At 41.2% G+C, this 21,020-nt stretch overlaps 1 protein-coding gene across 1 annotated transcript; it reads left to right on the top strand.

Moving 5' to 3' along the window:
* The first annotated feature begins 837 nt into the window (after positions 1-837).
* LOC130112478 (prominin-2-like) lies at positions 838-20,678 on the top strand. Its single transcript, XM_056279843.1, has 10 exons — positions 838-881; positions 1,638-1,890; positions 3,199-3,245; positions 9,087-9,292; positions 14,158-14,278; positions 16,010-16,073; positions 16,158-16,247; positions 16,712-16,887; positions 17,911-17,979; positions 20,550-20,678. Exons 2-10 carry the CDS (start codon positions 1,674-1,676, stop codon positions 20,676-20,678), a joined length of 1,119 nt encoding a protein of 372 aa, XP_056135818.1. The 5' UTR covers positions 838-881; positions 1,638-1,673.
* The last annotated feature ends 342 nt before the right edge of the window (positions 20,679-21,020 follow it).

The following is a 21,020-nucleotide window of genomic DNA, read 5'->3' as shown; positions in this document are numbered from 1 at the left end:
GGGAGTATAAGACAAAGAACACTGGGAGAAACAAAAGATAACTTGTTAACTATCCAGACGGGGCGTGACACTCAACAACTTAATGCCTACAGAGGGAAGCTGATAATTCTGGTAATTATACAAATTGTCGGCAGGGTTGGAACTATGCAAGGGCTTTTTTTAGCCACACGTTCAATAACAGGCGACACAGAGGTTCATGTCAAAATTAAAATAAGATGATTGAAAGAACTGTGAGGTTAAGAGGAAGCAGGTCAAATTGGAAGTAAGGTTTCTTCTGACCGGGTATCTTCTCTTTATCTTCTGTTAAGCTGTAATTTCAATTTAGGAACTGAGGAGACACTTCCGGAATAATCACATATAGTTTAGTGAACATTGGCTGCCAAGCCTCCATTCTAAGTCCATACGGCCGAGGGTAAATCCAGATATGGTAGATTAGATCCACACGGAACATAATTGGGATTATGTTCCATGTGGATTCTAACGCACACACAAATGCTTACAACTCATCTCTGCTGGTCAGTGGCATGACTTCCAGAACTTAAGCAGGAAGTGGCCCTGATTGACTTATTATTGCTATTATTATCAGTGTTATTATTAGGATCTGTTTTATTTATAGAGCATTTTTCAGGGGAAGAGAATAAAGATCATGAATAAAAAGATAAAGGGTGAATAAGTGAGTATGAAGAAACAAATGCGTAGTCATTTTGATGCCACTAAATAAGCCTGATAACAGCTTGAATTACTGGTTTTCAACACCCCTCTCTGGTATGCTTTTGAGAACTCGTGTAAGTAAATATGTACCACAATGCTTTGGACGCAGTCAAGGAGGGAGCTGAACGTGTCTAGTCCATAGAGGAGCTTTCAGACAATTTCACCGAGAGGTAAACCATAGTTAAATTATTTCTAATTGATCTATATATAGATGGTTTTCATGACAAACAGGAATGTGGCAAAAGTTTATCATGACAGATGTGCTGCTATTAATATCAGAACCTACGGTGGTAATGGCAGATAAATAATGGTACCAGTCTCCTGTTCAAATGAGAAATGATGCATGCGGCTTTTATTGAGCTGTACCAGCTGGGAGGATAATTTTGTGCACACTTGTTGATGAATGTGCAAACAAGGTTTTCTGAAAAACATCCGCCTTAAGCACTTTTCATCAGTTCACAGATAGTTTTTCATCTCAACCACTGAAAATGTTAGGCCAAAACATCCTGACATCTCACTTTGAGGAAGAACACACAGGGATTATTTACGCTACTTACATTAGTGGGGTGATTAGCAAAATGACGACTCTGGGATGGTGATTATGAGACATTAGTGAATTGAAGTAATGGTCTAACTATGATGACTGTAGGATATCTGCTCACAGAATGAACTGATTGCAAATGGACTGAACTATACACATTAGATGAATAATACTCAGACCAAAGTGTTAATGTATGGTGCTTATGAGTCTTCATAGATTACAACCCACTGCATTATAAATGACTGTGTAGGCGCTGGATTAGATCTCTCTTTCAACACCGTTTTCAGATCCCAATTATGTTCCATTTACTTCGTGCATAATCACAACTAACATCAGTGAGTTGCTGATTGTATTCAAAGTCATTGTTGTGCGATGGTATTTCCAGGGCTGTCGGTGGGACCTCTTCTTGCCTGTGTCCATAATGAGACTGCCACTCACCAGCTTGCTCTGGGTCTCTGTGTTCGTCCTCGCTGTCTCGGATGCTACGCAGCTCTGCCTCACCGACAGCAATGACACCTTCATCTACGTTGCCCGGCCTCCAGCTCAGCGGGTGGTGGGGCCGGACGCCGGGCTGGGGCCCCTGTACAACTTTGCCCGTGCCTTTCTTGAGGCAGTGCAGCCAAATCCTTTCCCTGAAGGCAGGTGAAAGTAAATGGCTGTTTTTGTTGTTTTTTTTTACTTTTCAAGTTGAGTTTGTGTGAAATAAGTACTTTGGACATTCACCTACATAATTGCTTTGTTTTACATATGATCATAGCTTATCCATTCCTCTTCAAGTGTTTTTTTTTTTTACTTAGGTCATTCATTGCACAGACATAATTGAGTAACTTATGAGTAAAATGAATGTAACTGGACCACGATGAGTGGTAATTACTTAGTAATATATGAGTAAAATAGGTGCTTTTCTACGTCTCTAGTTTTCTTATATAGTATAATATATAATGTATAACATAAGACGAACATTGAATGTTGTACTATCTTTACTATGGTTAGATTACCCAGCTGGACATTCAATATTTGCCATATTCTCAAGTTTAACTGGTAATTACTATTTATTCATGTGACACCAAGAATTCAAAATACTCGTGTTTGGTGTAATGTGATTTGTGAATTTATCCTGTACAGAGTTTAATGTCAATTATATTTAACAGCACATCATAGGCATGAAGCAAACTATACAGAGAAAAGACTATTTTAATCATATATTACTCATAGATTACAGCTTATCATAGCTCAGTTACATCTGTTACTTGGTTATTTCTGTGTAATGAGCAGTCCAGTCGGTAGGAATAGTGGGGTTACCGTTAGACAGAAGGAAAACACAAAGGATAATGTAATGGTTGAATATGACACAGCCTAATCACATGGGGCGGCACAGTAGCCCAGTGGTTAGCACTGTTGCCTCACAGCAAGAAGGTCCTGGGTTCGAACACCAGGCTGTCCCAGGACCCTTCTGTGTGGAGTTTGCATGCTCTACCCGTGTCTGTGTGGGTTTCCTCCGGGTGCTCCGGTTTCCTCCCACCATCAAAAAGACATGCATGTTAGCGTTAATACTCCTGTCTGTGTCCCTGACCAAGGCAATGGAAAGAAGAACTGGAGTTGGTCCCCGGGCGCTGCAGCTGCTCACTGCTCCTATACAATAAGATGGGTTAAATGCAGAAAACAAATGCATTGTAACCATACAATGACAAAAATGAAGTGGCTTTTTTAAAAAAAAGATTATTTTAAAAGACTCGTGTTAACTCGTCAAACAAGGTGTTTTCTAAAGTTACCCTGCTCATTCATGTTGTTCTGTGTTCGGCTCAGTTTTTACTTCTAATCTCTCACGTCTTATTGAGAATTATCTCACTTACTTATACAGTCCTTCCATCCAAGAGAGACGTTATGCTCTATAAACAACGCAATAATTCAAAAACATTGGTGATGTGTTCTGTTTTCTATTTCAGCTATAGTCTCCAAGGCCTTGAAGAATGAGCAGCAAGACATCACCGAGGTATGGCACATTGCACAGATAGCTCCCATGTGCAAAACTATGGCGCCACATGCAAATTGTATATTACTTATACTTATCTGATTATTAATATACATTCACCAATGACTATATATAGATCTGTAACTAAAGTTTAAGCAAATCCATACATATCACCATTTTACCAATCCGATGATAATTTTCTATGTTCACCTTCATACTGTCTTTTTTTCATGTGAGTCAGGTATGAGCTGTTTGACTGGTTTTTCAGGGGGTGGTGTTGTGTTTTTTTGTTTTTTTTTTAATGGCTGACATGAGGGCGGCCATGTGAGGAATTCCTGACAATTTTATCATTTCTTTGGCTCAGCTCTGGCTTCACACCACTGTCGCTCCACGGCATTGCTTCTCACGCAACCAGTGCTATAGCAAAGGATTACACAGTGTCCTAATTCATATTACAACTGTACATTCACAAAAACTGGCTGATACCTGACCAGTAACAGACTTTTTGGTTATCTTCCTGAAAGGGATGAACCCCCCCCCCCCATCAAATTCACAAAACAAAACAAAACAGCAACTAAGACAGCTCCCACCTACCTGAACTTCCTCATTCAGGTCTACATTCAGTCTCGTTCACTACACTCTGCCAATGAAAGGTGCCTGGCACTTCCGCCACAACGCGGCCCTAAGTCACTAGCCAGACTCTTCTCTTCTGTAGTTCCCCGGTGGGGGAATGAGTTACCAAACTCCATTTGATCCACTGAGTCCCTCTCCATCTTTAAGAAGAAGATAAATACCCAGCTCTTTCTCAAACACCTTCACACCTGATGGTATTAAAAAAAATTTTTTTTTAAAACGCTTCTATGCACCCTATGCATTGCCTTTGTGCACTGCTTTTGTGCACTGCCTGTTGACACCTATGTCCTATCGGACTTGAACCTAGTTTTTGGCACTTATTTGCATTGTTGTCTCCTGACTAGATCCTTGCTTGTGTTCAGTGATGGCTGGTGGTGATATTGGGTGGGTGGGCGGGCTAACAAATATTGTAAACCCATCCATAGTTCATACTGCAGCAACAGCAACATAACACCCGAGATACCAAGTTAGAGCAATGACACTATACACCTTGTGCTCTACAACAACACTATAAAGAAGTATCTCTATGCTCTCGCTGGATGACAGTTCATGTGATAGACTTACTTGCTCTTGAGGTCAACTGTCCTACCACATGTGCTGAGTTCCTCCAACGGAAACTTTGTGACGCAAAAAACAACACAAGTTCTCAGGGATGGCACATGATCAAGTTCATGAACAGCTGAATGCAATGGTGAAGGGAGATGGAGGTGCCATAGGTATCACCGAAAACGAAGCGGCTCTGAGGAGGTGGATGGTGGCAGGTCCGGATACAGCTAGATAATTACTGGAGTATGATGACAAACGTTCAGTGAAGAGGGGGGACACAGAACGCCGTCATGATCACATCCCTAGTGTACAGAAGTCTTTTCTGTCTCAAGTCAAGAGTGTCATAACTGTTAGTGAGGAACTTGGCAACCCTTTTGCTGATACAAGCACAGACCTCTATACACCGGATAATAACAAAGTGATCATTTATGGCTTATTTATTGGCAAAAACATGTTTTATGGTGGCCATCTTGAATTTTTAATTTTCGGCGGGAACCGTTGGAGTGACGTCGTGGTTCCCGCTATTTTTGAAATCAGCATACTCTAAAATCCTCATGCACCCATTTTCATGTTTTTGTCCAGATGTGCACGCTTTGAGTAAAAAATGTTACATATCCGCTCCGCTATAAGAATGGCCTGATGCCAAAAAACTCTTTCTCACACACACACACACACACACACACGCACACACGCACCATTTGACTATTTTTCTCCGTACACATTAGCACATGCCATTTTTAACAAGAACAACAGATGCAAGAATGATGGAATGATATGCTACATGATAGAACAGAATGCAGAATCATGTAGCCTACAATGTCAGAAAAGGGCTCACTTTAGGACGCACAACAAAACGTGTCCCAACTTAAACGACTGCCAATAAATGCTGCAACTGTTTTTATCACAACTGTTTTGCAACAAATTGTGTCAAACATGTCCCGAATAAAACAATTTGGTAAGCACAGCAAAAATAACGGTCATTATAGAAGAGAGACGAGCAATATGTGGACAGGAAAGCTAAACGTGTCTGATGGTCTTTTAAGAGGTCTATATGCTTGGGCCTACCTTATTTGAAGAGAAGCTCACATCGACGACCTTTCTGGTCATTGAAGTCCGGTGATTTTTGGATGAAGTCCTGCTCAGTAGACAGCATAGCCAGGGCGTTCAGCCTCTCCTGTCCCATAGTACTTCGGAGGAATGATTTGATCCTTTTAAGTGTACTGAAACACCTCTCTGACTCTGCAGATGTCATGGGGGTTGTGATGGCTATTTGTGTTAATTTCAATGTTTCAGAAAAAGTGCTCTGAAGATTGTTCTCAGATTGTTCCCTAAGCACAATCACTCACAGGCCACATCAGTTGTCTCATCAGCTAGCACAGCCACAAATGGTGCCTGCGATATTTCATCAGCCAATTTTTGTCCATAAACAGCTCACATACAATCGAGCAACTAGTTTTGGCTCGTCTTAGACGTGTACTTGGTAACCTGTGTGTTTGACAGGCGATCGGCTAACTAACTATCCAAAAAAAAGAACTGGTCAATGTGGTCCAGAAACGCCCCGCTGGAGCGAAGTCGGAGATTCGTCGGACCCCCGCAGAGCTAGCTCACGTGCCCCACACAATTTAACACAGTCCATAATCTGTGATAACGAATGCCTGTTTTTCTTTACCAGCTCATCGTGTATCTGTATAGAAATGTGGTGGCCCTCATCAAGTTGACAGGCGACGTTAACTTTACCCAGCATTGTCATCTTTACGCTATTTCCAAAGTGACTTGTGCTACATTCATGTTTCTTAATTTTGTCAGATAAATGTTTTAAATCCACAACTCATTGTTGGGTCCAAACCGTGTCTCCCACAAAAAGCAAGCATGGGAAACAGAAAAGTGAATTCTTAGCTATGTTTGCCGTTAGCCACTCCTTTCGTTGAAACCAAGTAACACAAAACTTACAATTTTGTCGTTTGTCCTTTTGTGTTATTTGAACATCATTTGGACGATGTGTCCACAGTCTCCTCGCTTCCAATTTTTCCTCCAAAGAAATTTAAGAAAATAGATGAGAAAGTAAATAATGCACCTCATTCATGCTAATGCCTGCAGCTGCCACTGCCACAGTCGCTCGTTTTTTTCCCTTTCCATTCACACAAGTAGCGTTTCCCTGTATGTACTGTCTGTGCTGTCATTGGTCAAAAGTCTGTGGGCTGATTGAATGTAGCCCAAATGATCAGCAAATCAAGGGGGCGTGACAAGACACCTGTCAGTCATGTAACACGAGGATGAGTGGAAGCTGATGCAATTGTGTTTGGGCCGTAAAAAATTAGCCCATTTAGATGCATTTTGTTTTTTTCTTGTGACTTTTAGTGCTGTTGCTGCTCTTAGGTTCCACCAAAATGTAAAATGATCTGTTCTAAGGTTTTTTTAACAATAATTTTCTCATCTTTATTGTAAAAGATAGGGAGGGGAGGGCTTAGCCCTGTTAGTCCATTTATACCAGCCATCCCTGCTTGTGTTGTATCAGATGTACGTCGCTTTGGATGAAAGCATCTGCTAAATGAAATTCTAAATTGTAAATTAGATTTGAAGAACGTCCCAGCACTGTAGGTTGTTGTTGTTTCATCCGCACATTCGTTACTCGGGATTGTTTTTTTCACTAAACTTCGATTTTATTACGGAAATCAAATTCTCCGTTATGAGCTGATGCAGGTAAAACACTTTTTTCCCATTTCGGTAAAAATGACTGAAGTTAAAAAAAACCCCACAGCAGATGAAGTCAGAGGTAGTAATTTCAATAAATATCTTATATGCATTCAGACACACAGTTTAGTAATTATTTCTCTTGCTGTTTGAACTGACACTGTTGCAGTGGGTGAATTCAGCCATTCATATAGTTATTTACCACACACAAGTTATTAATTTGGCCTGACTTCTGTAGAAATAATAGCATATAATTTTTTGTATTGTATTGTAGTTTAGCATCGAATTGATTCAACAGATTAACATACACACTACATAGCCAAATGTATGTGGACACATCATCTAATGACTGGATTAGGTTATTTCAGCCACACCCATTGCTGCTAGATGCATAAATCAAGCATACAGCTATGCAGCCTCTATAGAAAAACATTGGCAGTAGAATGGGTCGTACTGAAGAACTCAGTGACTTTCAACTGTCTGTCATAGGATGCCACCTTTCCAACATGTCAGTTGGTCACAGTTCTGCCCTGCTAGATCTACCCCGATCCACTGTAGGTCTGTTATTGTGAGGTGGAAACGTCTCAGAGCAACAACAGCTCAGTCAAGAAGCGGTAGGTAACACAAGACCGTAGAACGGGACCACTAAGTGCTGAACCATATAAAAATCATCTGTCCTTGGTTCAACACTAACTACCAAGTCCCAAACTGCCTCTGGAGGCAACATCAGCACAATAACTGTTCATCTGGAGCTTCATGAAATGGGGTTCCATGGCTGAGCAGTCACACACAAGCCCAAGATCACCATGTGCAATGCAAAGCGTGGACTGGAGTGGTGTAAAACACACTGCCATTGGAGTCTGGAGCAGTGGAAACACACTCTCTGGAGTGATGAATCACTTTTCAATATCTGGCCGTCTGATGGACCAGTCTGGGTTTGGAGAATGAGGGGAACGCTACCTGCCTGAATGCATTGTGCCAACTGTAAAGTTTGGTGGAGGAGGAATAATGGTCTCGGGCTGTTTTTCATGGTTTGGGTTTGGCCCCTTAGTTCCAGTGAAGAGAAGTCTTAATGCTACATTATATAGTGACATTCTAGAGAATTTTGTGCTTCCAACTTTTTGGCAACAGGTTAGCGAAGGCCCTTTCCTGTTTCAGCATGACAATACCCCCGTGCACAAAGCAAGGTCCATAAAGACATGGTTTGGTCGCCGGGTTTGGTGTGGAAGAACTTGACTGGCCTTTACAGAGTCCTGACCTCAACCCCATCCAATACCGTTGGTATGAATGTGAACACTGACTGTGAACCAGACCTCCTCAACATCAGTGCCCAACCTCACTGATGATGCTCTTGTGGCTGAATGGGAGCTAATCCCTGCAGCCATGTTCCCATCTCATCCCATCCCATCAAATCTAATGGAAAACCTTCCCAGAAGAGTAGAAGCTGTTTTAGCAGCAAAGGGGGGATGTTTGTTTTGGCCAGGTAGTATATTTCTCTTATGGAGTAATAAGAAATGTTATGCTATTACTTTCGTATTGAATAGCACCTAATGAGTTGTCTGTTAGTTTTTGTGCATAATACTAATAAGTGTAAAGGAGCAGGCAATCCAATCGTGAATTATAGTTTGCTTGCTTACCATATCAGAAGTTTTATTCATAAAAATTTTAAACTTTTTTTCTGACCGGCAGCCCAACTTATCAATATGTTGCACACCAACAAACAGTTGGTGTGAAAATAAAAAAAGGGGGAAGTTACATCATTTAACTCAAGTAACTGAAAGCGTACATACAGTGTTAACCAGTCTACTTACATTCATTTTCATGTGCAACTTTTCCCAGCAAGTGATCTGTTTTGTCCAGTGAGATGGAGTTTGCAGACTTTGCAGGGAAAGACCTCAGGCTGGAGGGTCACGCCAAAAGAAGTGGGAAAATTGAGGGAATGATAGGATACAAATGTATGCATTGTTCAAAATCTGTGTTTTGTGTTGGTAGCTTGTGCGATACGAAGCGGGGTATCTGGTGTGCTTGATCCTGGCCATTCTGTACTTGACGCTCATACCAGTGGCTGGCGGAGTCCTGGCCTGGCAGCATTTCCACAGAAAACAGGCAGACATGAACAGCCAGTCCACATCAGCCTCCCAATACTACAAGGACATCGCTGTGTCAGGATGCTTCATTCTCACCTCCCTTCTACTCCTGTAACTCAGTTTGTCTTATTTATTTATTTTTTCATTTGTTTCTCTTTCTTTCTTTCTTTCTTTCTGTCTTTCTTTCTCATGCCATGTGCAATTGTTTGTGGAATGTGATTGTGTGAGTGTAAGGATGTATGTATATATTTAAATATGTATATATACACATATACATATACATATAAATACATCCTTACACTCACACAATCACATTCCACAAACAAATGCACATGGCATGAGAAAGAAAGACAGAAAGAAAGAAAGAAAGAAAGATGTAAAAGATGTATTTATATATGTATATGCAAATAAATATATGTGTGTGTGTGTGTGTGCATATACACTCACCGGCCACTTTATTAGGCACACCTGTCCAACTGCTCGTTAACGCAAATTTCTAATCAGCCAATCACATGGCAGCAACCCAATGCATTTAGGCATGTAGACATGGTCAAGACGATCTGCTGCAGTTCAAACCGAGCATCAGAATGGGGAAGAAAGGTGATTTAAGTGACTTTGAACGTGGCATGGTTGTTGGTGCCAGACGGGCTGGTCTGAGTATTTCAGAAACTGCTGATCTACTGGGATTTTCACGCACAACCATCTCTAGGGTTTACAGAGAATGGTCCGAAAAAGAGAAAATATCCAGTGAGCGGCAGTTCTGTGGGCGAAAATGCCTTGTTGATGCCAGAGGTCAGAGGAGAATGGCCAGACTGGTTCGAGCTGACAGAAAGGCAACAGTAACTCAAATAACCACTCATTACAACCGAGGTATGCAGAAGAGCATCTCTGAACGCACAACACGTCGAACCTTGAGGCAGATGGGCTACAGCAGCAGAAGACCACACCGGGTGCCACTCCTGTCGGCTAAGAACAGGAAACTGAGGCTACAATTCGCACAGGCTCACCAAAATTGGACAGTAGAAGATTGGAAAAACGTTGCCTGGTCTGATGAGTCTCGATTTCTGCTGCGACATTCGGATGGTAGGGTCAGAATTTGGCGTCAACAACATGAAAGCATGGATCCATCCTGCCTTGTATCAACGGTTCAGGCTGGTGGTGGTGGTGTAATGGTGTGGGGGATATTTTCTTGGCACACTTTTGGCCCCTTAGTACCAATTGAGCATCGTGTCGACGCCACAGCCGACCTGAGTATTGTTGCTGACCATGTCCATCCCTTTATGACCACAGTGTTCCCATCTTCTGATGGCTACTTCCAGCAGGATAACGCGCCATGTCATAAAGCTCGAATCATCTCAGACTGGTTTCTTGAACATGACAATGAGTTCACTGTACTCAAATGGCCTCCACAGTCACCAGCTCTCAATCCAATAGAGCACCTTTGGGATGTGGTGGACTGGGAGATTCGCATCATGGATGTGCAGCCGACAAATCTGCAGCAACTGCGTGATGCTATCATGTCAATATGGACCAAACTCTCTGAGGAATGTTTCCAGTACCTTGTTGAATCTATGCCACGAAGGATTAAGGCAGTTCTGAAGGCAAAAGCGGGTCCAACCCGGTACTAGCAAGGTGTACCTAATAAAGTGGCCAGTGAGTGTATATGTGTACACAAACACACACACACACTCACACACACACATATATATACACTCACTGGCCACTTTATAGGTACACCTTGCTAGCACCGGGTTGGACCCCCTTTTGCCTTCAGAATTGCCTTAATCCTTCGTGGCATAGATTCAACAAGGTACTGGAAACATTCCTCAGAGAGTTTGGTCCATGTTGACATGATAGCATCACGCAGTTGCTGCAGATTTGTCGGCTACACATCCATAATGCGAATCTCCCGGTCCACCACATCCCAAAGGTGCTCTATTGGATTGAGATCTGGTGACTGTGGAGGCCATTTGAGTACAGTGAACTCATTGTCATGTTCAAGAAACCAGTCTGAGATGATTCGAGCTTTATGACATGGCGCGTTATCCTGCTGGAAGTAGCCATCAGAAGATGGGAACACTGTGGTCATAAAGGGATGGACATGGTCAGCAACAATACTCAGGTAGGCTGTGGCGTTGACACGATGCTCAATTGGTACTAAGGGGCCCAAAGTGTGCCAAGAAAATATCCCCCACACCATTACACCACCACCACCAGCCTGAACCGTTGATACAAGGCAGGATGGATCCATGCTTTCATATTGTTGACGCCAAATTCTGACCCTACCATCCGAATGTCGCAGCAGAAATCGAGACTCATCAGACCAGGCAACGTTTTTCCAATCTTCTATTGTCCAAATTTGGTGAGCCTGTGCGAATTGTAGCCTCAGTTTCCTGTTCTTAGCTGACAGGAGTGGCACCCGGTGTGGTCTTCTGCTGCTGTAGCCCATCTGCCTCAAGGTTCGATGTGTTGTGCGTTCAGAGATGCTCTTCTGCATATCTCGGTTGTAATGAGTGGTTATTTGAGTTACTGTTGCCTTTCTATCAGCTCGAACCAGTCTGGCCATTCTCCTCTGACCTCTGGCATCAACAAGTCATTTTCGCCCACAGAACTGCCGCTCACTGGATATTTTCTCTTTTTCGGACCATTCTCTGTAAACCCTAGAGATGGTTGTGCGTGAAAATCCCAGTAGATCAGCAGTTTCTGAAATACTCAGACCAGCCCGTCTGGCACCAACAACCATGCCACGTTCAAAGTCACTTAAATCACCTTTCTTCCCCATTCTGATGCTCGGTTTGAACTGCAGCATATCGTCTTGACCATGTCTACATGCCTAAATGCATTGAGTTGCTGCCATGTGATTGGCTGATTAGAAATTTGCGTTAACGAGCAGTTGGACAGGTGTGCCTAATAAAGTGGCCGGTGAGTGTATATATATATATATATATATATATATATATATATATATATAAACGTGCGATCACGTGTTTTTGAAATTTGAATCACAACTCCATTAGCGATCACGTGTTTTTGAGATTTTTGTATGTTGCACATCTCTTCCCCCATTAGAAAACGTGCACGTGATGTGCATGATAACGCAATAGATGGTATGTCCTTCCCGGTGTAGTTTCATTGACAGCTGATGATTGCTTATAGTATGAAACAGGCTTGCACTGTCTCATAGAACATTTACTCGACTAACTGGATTTTATAAATATATACACTACCGTTCAAAAGTTTGGGATCACCCAAACAATTTCGTGTTTTCCATGAAAAGTCACACTTATTCACCACCATATGTTGTGAAATGAATAGAAAATAGAGTCAAGACATTGACAAGGTTAGAAATAATGATTTGTATTTGAAATAAGATTTTTTTTACATCAAACTTTGCTTTCGTCAAAGAATCCTCCATTTGCAGCAATTACAGCATTGCAGACCTTTGGCATTCTAGCTGTTAATTTGTTGAGGTAATCTGGAGAAATTGCACCCCACGCTTCCAGAAGCAGCTCCCACAAGTTGGATTGGTTGGATGGGCACTTCTTTGAGCAGATTGAGTTTCTGGAGCATCACATTTGTGGGGTCAATTAAACGCTCAAAATGGCCAGAAAAAGAGAACTTTCATCTGAAACTCGACAGTCTATTCTTGTTCTTAGAAATGAAGGCTATTCCATGCGAGAAATTGCTAAGAAATTGAAGATTTCCTACACCGGTGTGTACTACTCCCTTCAGAGGACAGCACAAACAGGCTCTAACAGGTACTATTTAATGAAGATGCCAGTTGGGGACCTGTGAGGCGTCTGTTTCTCAAACTAGAGACTCTAATGTACTTATCTTCTTGCTCAGTTGTGCAACGCGGCCTCCCACTTCTTTTTCTACTCTGGTTAGAGCCTGTTTGTGCTGTCCTCTGAAGGGAGTAGTACACACCGGTGTAGGAAATCTTCAATTTCTTAGCAATTTCTCGCATGGAATAGCCTTCATTTCTAAGAACAAGAATAGACTGTTGAGTTTCAGATGAAAGTTCTCTTTTTCTGGCCATTTTGAGCGTTTAATTGACCCCACAAATGTGATGCTCCAGAAACTCAATCTGCTCAAAGAAGTGCCCATCCAACCAATCCAACTTGTGGGAGCTGCTTCTGGAAGCGTGGGGTGCAATTTCTCCAGATTACCTCAACAAATTAACAGCTAGAATGCCAAAGGTCTGCAATGCTGTAATTGCTGCAAATGGAGGATTCTTTGACGAAAGCAAAGTTTGATGTAAAAAAAATCTTATTTCAAATACAAATCATTATTTCTAACCTTGTCAATGTCTTGACTCTATTTTCTATTCATTTCACAACATATGGTGGTGAATAAGTGTGACTTTTCATGGAAAACACAAAATTGTTTGGGTGATCCCAAACTTTTGAACGGTAGTGTATATATATATATATATATATATATATATATATATATATATATATATATATATATATATGCATGGCAATGAACTTATATTTGTACAGGTTGTGGCAACAAATGTCTTTCTTTCTTTCCTTCTCTTTGCACATTGCTAGCTTTTAGTACTTTCTTTCTCTCTCTCGCTCTCTTGCCATCTGTCTCTCCTTCTATCTCTCTGGTTCACTTTCTCTTCTGTTTTGCCCCCCATCAGAAGATTCACTGGGAGGTCATTACTTAATACTTTAGACAGAAAGGTCATTGCATCCTTTGTTACTATTTTGTGAGCCAACAACTTTTTTTTTTTTTTAGCTGCTAAGATGAATGACAGCAGGGCGGTTACCAACTACCTGTCCTTCTTCTGTATGAACGGCGAATAAGCTTTCCAAATAGAAATAATCTTCACTCATGAATGGGGACTAAAATATGAAGTACATTGCCTCCATTACAGAAGTCTTCGCCCGCTTTGTCTCTATCTTTCTCTGTGTGTCCTCTGAGACGCTGACAGCCATTTGTTGTTTATGTTTATGTGGTTGTAGGATAGGTGTGATTCTGGCTTTCAAAACCAACGATGAAACGCACGCCAACATGCGCCCCAGTCTGCATCATATCCACACCAATATCGGGATCATGGAGAAGACGCTCTATTCCATCCCAAAGGTCTGAAACCACAGTCAGTAACCAAATAAAGTTGAATCAGTTCATCTAGATACAATGCTTATTGAGAGAAACGTTTCACCACTCGCCTAAGTGACCTTTTCATTTTAAACTTACTGCAGGTATCCCCACACTTCTAAACAATACAGTTGCATAACGACCAAAACCAACGATCAGTCCATCCATCCATTATCCAAGCCACTTATGCTAATCGGGGGAAGCTGGAGCCTATTCCAGTAGTCAGTTGGCAGCAGGCGAGGAGACACCATGTACAGGCCGCCAGTCCAACACACACGCACACACACACACACACACACACACACACACACACACACACACACACACACACACACACACACACACACACACACACACACACACCTAGGGGCAAATTTTAGTACGGCCGATTCAACTGACCTGCACGTCTTTGGACTGTGGGAGGAAACTGGAGCACCCAGAGGAAACCCACGCAGACATGGGGAGAACATGCAAACTCACGACCCAGGATGACTCCCAAAGTTGGACCACCTGGGGCTCAAACCCAGGGCCTTCTTGCTGTGCGGCGACTGCGCTAACCACTGCGCCACCCTGCCGCACCAACGATCAGGTTTTGTTTTTGTTTTTTTGTCATATGAAACCAACCATCAGTTTCATATGCAAATATGAGCGTGGCCATTAAATAGAGTTTCAGTGGCCATGTGTACTATTCACAGAGGATTTGGGAATGTTTGCAATCATAGCATTGTAAGATGGCGACAGTGTACTCAGCCGTGACTTATACATTGGGGAAACTAAACAGACACTGGCCAAGAGAATGGCACAACACAGAAGAGCTAACACGTCAGGCCAGGACTTCAGAGTCTACACCCATCTACAGGCTGGTGGCCACTCTTTCAAGGATGAGGATGTGCACATCCTTGATAGGGAGGAATGCTGGTTTGAACAGGGAGTCAAAGAGGCCATCTATGTGAAGAGGGAACGACCATCACTGAACCGGGGGGGGGGGGGGAGGTAGAAGTACATCTGTCAACATCTTACAATGCTGTGATTGCAAACATTCCCAAATCCTCTGTGAATAGTACACATGGCCACTGAAACTCTAGTTAATGATCACACCCATATTTGCATATGAAACTGTTCATTGGTTTTGGTCGTTATGCAACTGTATTGTTTATAAGGGTGGGGATACCTGCAGTCAGTTTAGAATGAAAAGGTCACTTAGGTGAGTGATGAAACGTTTCTCTCAATAAACGGTGTATCCAGATGACCCGATTCAACTTTCTTTGATGTTCTTACCTGGATTATTGAGCATGCATAAAGACACATTCAGTAACTTTTACAGACTAGTCAACAATATCCTCAACATGCTAACGAGCATCCTTGGATTTTTATTAAAGTAAAAAAAAAAGCGTGCACAAGAAGTGTTACCCTAGAATATAAGTTCTTATTAATACATGTGTCAGCATTTATGAATTTGATGGTGAGTCAGTGCAAATTAAATTCCTTAATTATGTTGCTGTATTTTTTATGTTCCTCTTTATCACACTTGAGGTATTGAATTTCCCCAGTGGACATTATGCTTTTATTGGTTGTAAGCCTCAATAGAAAACAGCAATTTATCATTACTTGGCATAATTAAAAGCTTCACTATATTTTACAGTGAAAATTGGTCTGAGGTTACTTCTCTTTATTTCTAAATATGAACCCTTTGGTATTTTTTTTCTTTCTTTGCAGGAAGTGAAATCCATCATGGAACAGTATGGCATTCCCAAATCAGAAATTTCAAAGGGCATACGAGGTATTACGTATGTAGCTGCTTGTGATTTGTTTTGACTGTCACTTTGAGATGGCGTGCATAAGATGGGTTGTTCTGTATTTGCAGAGGCCGATGGCAGCATCGGTGACATAATAGTCAGGTCTTTCAACAACGATGTGCAGGGAGTGCTCGTGGTTTTGTCCTCTGCATTAAAAGGTATGTAAGGTGTGGATGGCTCATTGTTGTGTAATGTGGTTTATTGAAAACCTTCAACACGGTAATTTTCTCATGGAAACCAGTTTCAGATGATTTTGGTACCGTTTATTGGCTGCAAACTTGTGCTGTGCCTTCTGCTTTCTGCCTGGTGTGTTTTACGTGTCATTATCCTTATCTGATGGGGTCTTTCTTAAAATATAACCCAGATGACCAACACAAAGAGAATGGGTTTTCACCCAGTAGACATTGATATCTGATAATCAATCCAACGAAACATAGCAAAACAATTCTACGGTTTTCGCAATTTATTTATTCAAGTAAAAACAATGTGCTATTTTCAACACATCCATCTTTCTAATTGGGGATAAAAACACGTGTCCCAACAACATACCTGTGGTGACAATGTGACACTTTTGGGGTCATACCATACGTGTGGGTATCTCCATTTCTCTGTTGTCCATCAGATGCGACAGGTAGCAATGAAAACCTGCAGATCCTAGAGACAACTAGATCATACATGCAGAGCAGACACAAGATCCTACAGGTAGCGCTGAACCAGCTGCAGAGTGACCTGGAGAACTGCAAGGGCTGTGATGCTCCTGACCCCACTCACCTGGAGACTGATGCTGATTATAACCAAGTATTTGATTTGATTTGAGTCTAATTCGGTTTAAATTCATCTTGGGTCAGAAAGCATGTTTTCACTTAGTAAGGACACCATGTGAAAACCATATAGTGTTATTTTATGAAGGCTCCCCTCTCGGTCCACTGAAAGCTTGAGTATGTATAAAGGAATGCAAAAAAATAAAAAAAATAAAAAATACACAAACTGACATATTAAGATGAGTGCATCTACCAAATGAGTAAAACACAGGTACTGGCTTTTAAATTTCTCCAATTAAATAGTTACATTTGGACATTTCTAATGAGCGTGCAAAGGCCATTTGTCATAAGTGAGGGGATTTGCACATATAAGATAATATATTCTGAGAGAACCAGACATATGTCACATATGTTTGGAGGTGACATATCTGCAGAACCAGAGAATTTTGACTGAAAATGGGATTTATTTTGCTCTTTGTGAAGTTCCTACAGCACTGACGTGTTTATATTCAAAATCATTACATCCAACAAATAACAGCAACCCTTTGAATTCCAGTAGGCCAAATTTCATTTTTCAAGCTTTCCGTGACTGAAAGCACTCCAGACAATTAAGTAAGGTTGTTTGCACCCATTGTCATTTTCACAATTATTCTTATACAGTCACATACAAAAGGACTGTGCACAATTTGTCATGACTTATTGAGTAGCTCACTAAATCAGACCCCTACTCTTCTGTATGTTTGGGTCTGTTGTATCGTTTTTGCAAAAAAGGAAAAGAAAAGAAAAAAATACGTAACCAGTACCGCTTTTTAATTTGGTGCTAAAGGTGTTAATTTGCCAAGCAATTTGTACCCAATATACAGCAGGCATACAATACGTTGAGAAGAACAAGTCACAGTTAGAAGTGTTTCATGGCAAGCTAAAGGATGATCCTAAATCAGCCACACTAAAGCATGCTTTGGTCACTACAGTCTGGATTTCTTTAACTCAGTTAGCAAGAAAAACTGCCTTGGGACAATGAGCACTAACTTAATCTGAATTTATGTTTATCTCATTTCAGATCCCAAGTGTACAGGATAAGCTGGATTCAATGCCCCCACAAAGGGCTTTTGTGGGGCTGGTTGAGCAAGTGAGAATGATAAAGATTGTAACGTAATGAAGAAACACCTGGTAGTAACAGCTGCACAAAGTACAAAGATGTGATTACCAGGGAAATTCATAGTCAGAACAAGAGAATAATATGAATGGTGCTTGAATGTACAGTGCATTGTTGGCTATCAATATCATTTGATTTACAAAGTAAGAAGAACATGCACAGATATGTACAAAAACTTACACCAGGCATGCATAGTGATGCAGATCAGATTGTGCCAAACTAAAGTGGTGTACAGAGCAATCTAATGGGGTGGGGGGGGGGGGACAGGAACTGTGGTGATGGGAAACATTGTGGAATTTGATGTGATGATGACTTGAAGTGGCATTTTGAACACCTTAGTATAAAGTGATAGAAAAGATTTCCACACTCTTAGATCTCTTATCATGCAATTATCACTTCATTTAAGCTTTCGGTCTGTCAGACCTTCGTCAGGGCAAATTTGATTCAATAATGGACAGGCAGGTAAAAATAACCAATCCCACTCTAGTCACCGGCAGTGTGCAGTACACCTGTGCACACCCTGGTGGTGCAAACCCCACCTCTTGGGAATTGTAGTTTTTAGCACTAAATGGAGTACTGTGAGGCATACAAATGGAAGCCATATTCATTATAGAATATAAAAAAAGAGGTGGGAGGTGTCCGGGTAGTGTAGTGGTCTATTCCGTTGACTACCATCCGTTGACTCCCCATGTTACCTCCATCTTGGTCGGGTGTACCTACAGACACAATTGGCCATGTCTGTGGGTGGGAAGCCGGATGTGGGTATGTGTCCTGGTCGCTGCACTAGCACCTCCTCTGGTCGGTCGGGGCGCCTGTTTTGGGGGGGGGGGCTGGGGGGAATAGCATGATCCTCCCACGTGCTACGTCCCCCTGGCGAAACTCCTCAATCAGGTGAAAAGAAGCGACTTGCAACGCCACATGTTTCAGAGGAGGCATGTGGTGGTCTGCAGCCCTCCCTGGATCAGCAGAAGGGGTGGAGCAGTGACCGGGATGGCTCGGAAGAGTGGGGTAATTGGCCAGGTACAATTGGGGTAAAATAAAAAATAAAACAAAAGTGTGGGGGGGGGGCTCAGTGAATAGAAAGAACATATACAATCAGGAAGCACCGAACAGTAATACCAACATATATAATATATCATCACATGGTAAATGGGCTTTGAGTGGAATCAGGTAAAAGCCTTCATAAGTAAAAGAACCCCCAAATCTATAAGAAAAGACAAGCATCTCACAAACAGAACACAGAACTATGGAAAGGTATCAGGTGAGGGCTATCATGAACCACAGACCCCAAATTCTACACGAGAGAGGAAAAAGAAAAAGACAACATCCTGGATTACAGCATAACACCCATATCAAAATCCTCACTGAGGCCCATAGGCTGAAGTGTGTCTAAAGTGTCAATCCGATAGAGCTCCCTTTGGCCTATCTTTCTATCCATATCCCCCCCCTCTTGGCAATTCAGTGTTGTTCAATGCCCTGGAACCTAGAAAGGAGATAGGGTGTGAGTGTCATCCTGCATTATGAACACCTTGGTATAACCTTGGGGTATAAGATATGGACTTAATTTCCAGCTGTACTACCTCAGTGCAGACATGTTGATGGAAAATCTTTTTGTACGTTATACAGAGCCCAATCATTGTCAAGTCAGAAAGAATGAAAAACCAGTCAGCTGTGAAGCAACCATTTGAGTGGAAGATCAGTGTTGACTTTAATCCACAAAGCACACATGTGGTTGTCCAAGGACAGAGAACTCTGCTGGCTTTGACTCAGTCTGAATGTGTGGTCTTTTGGTGTGATAATGTCTAATTAAGGAGGTTATGGGTGATGACGGTAAACCATCCTATCTTTATAGAATGTTATTCACTAAACAGGATGGAAACTTCTGTTTTTTTAACACAATATCTGTGTATCTTACGACACTATACGATATGATGCAATGCGATATGATACAATATGATACAAAATAATACTATATGTAATATAATATGATACATTACAATACAATACGATATGACATAATGCATTACAATACGATGCAAAAATACGATATATGATATGATACGATACGATACAATATGAAACATTATGATATGTTTACAAAATACAATATGATATGATACAATATGAAATGTTCCAATAGGTTCACAAAACAATACAATATGATACTGTACGGTATGGTAAGTTACTATGTGACACAATATGATACGATACAACTTTGTTTCGTATCACTGCAACTCTATTTCAAACATTACACGAAAACACTGACACCAGTGGTTGAAAGCACATCTAAATACATTCCACATTTTAACAACTGATGTCTTGGGTTTTACATGGATTAGGACAGTAAGAATATCAGATGACATTGGTTGAACCATGGCTAAGGTCAAGGGGAAAGTAGTCTATAGTGATGAGTTACCTTGACTTCATGAAGTGAAATGTAATATCTGGTCTTCTGAATAATAAAATCATGATGGCATTCTGAATGTAATTCAATCAACCTGCATCATTTGCTGACTGACTTTAATACTGTTGTTATTTTTCAGGGTAACTTTACTTTCCATGGCATTCCTCAATTTTGCTCTGACCAAATGGCTCCAACTACAACAGGTGAAATGAATAATCATTATGTCATTATCAATTTCCCACAGTGCTCTAATATTTTAAAAGGCTAAATCTCATTGCTAAATAGTTTAGAAACAATAGTAATCTAGAAAGGTAAGACTATAAGTCCACCATCAGTTTTTTCACCTGTCAGGGATTTTTAGCCAATTGGTGCACATCTGAATTTGGTGTGAAACTCTCCACTTGCAGAAAACTGGAAACCACTGACATTTTGGAGGGAAGAAGTGTGTCTTCCCTTCTGTTTTCCTTCTTTCTGTGTTTTTCATTTTTCCTTTTATTTTATTTTTTATTTGGAATCACATATTAATAGCATTTTTACATAATCATGTTTAGATAGATACTTTTACAAAGCGATCCACCATTCAGCTTTTTACAGAGTAATTATAGAACAC

The sequence above is a fragment of the Lampris incognitus genome, chromosome 1 (genome assembly GCF_029633865.1).
Source record: "Lampris incognitus isolate fLamInc1 chromosome 1, fLamInc1.hap2, whole genome shotgun sequence".
NCBI lineage: Eukaryota > Metazoa > Chordata > Actinopteri > Lampriformes > Lampridae > Lampris > Lampris incognitus.
This window is presented reverse-complemented; position numbering and strand designations above follow the sequence as displayed.

What these genes read in the sequence shown, in the direction of transcription:
- LOC130112478 (XM_056279843.1), top strand. Translation starts at nt 1,674, where the DNA reads ATGAGACTGCCACTCACCAGCTTGCTCTGGGTCTCTGTGTTCGTCCTC. An exon ending in AGCAGCAAGACATCACCGAG is followed by an intron (nt 3,246 to 9,086) that starts GTATGGCACATT and finishes TTGTGTTGGTAG; the next exon opens with CTTGTGCGATACGAAGCGGG. An exon ending in TTGTGGGGCTGGTTGAGCAA is followed by an intron (nt 17,980 to 20,549) that starts GTGAGAATGATA and finishes GTTATTTTTCAG; the next exon opens with GGTAACTTTACTTTCCATGG.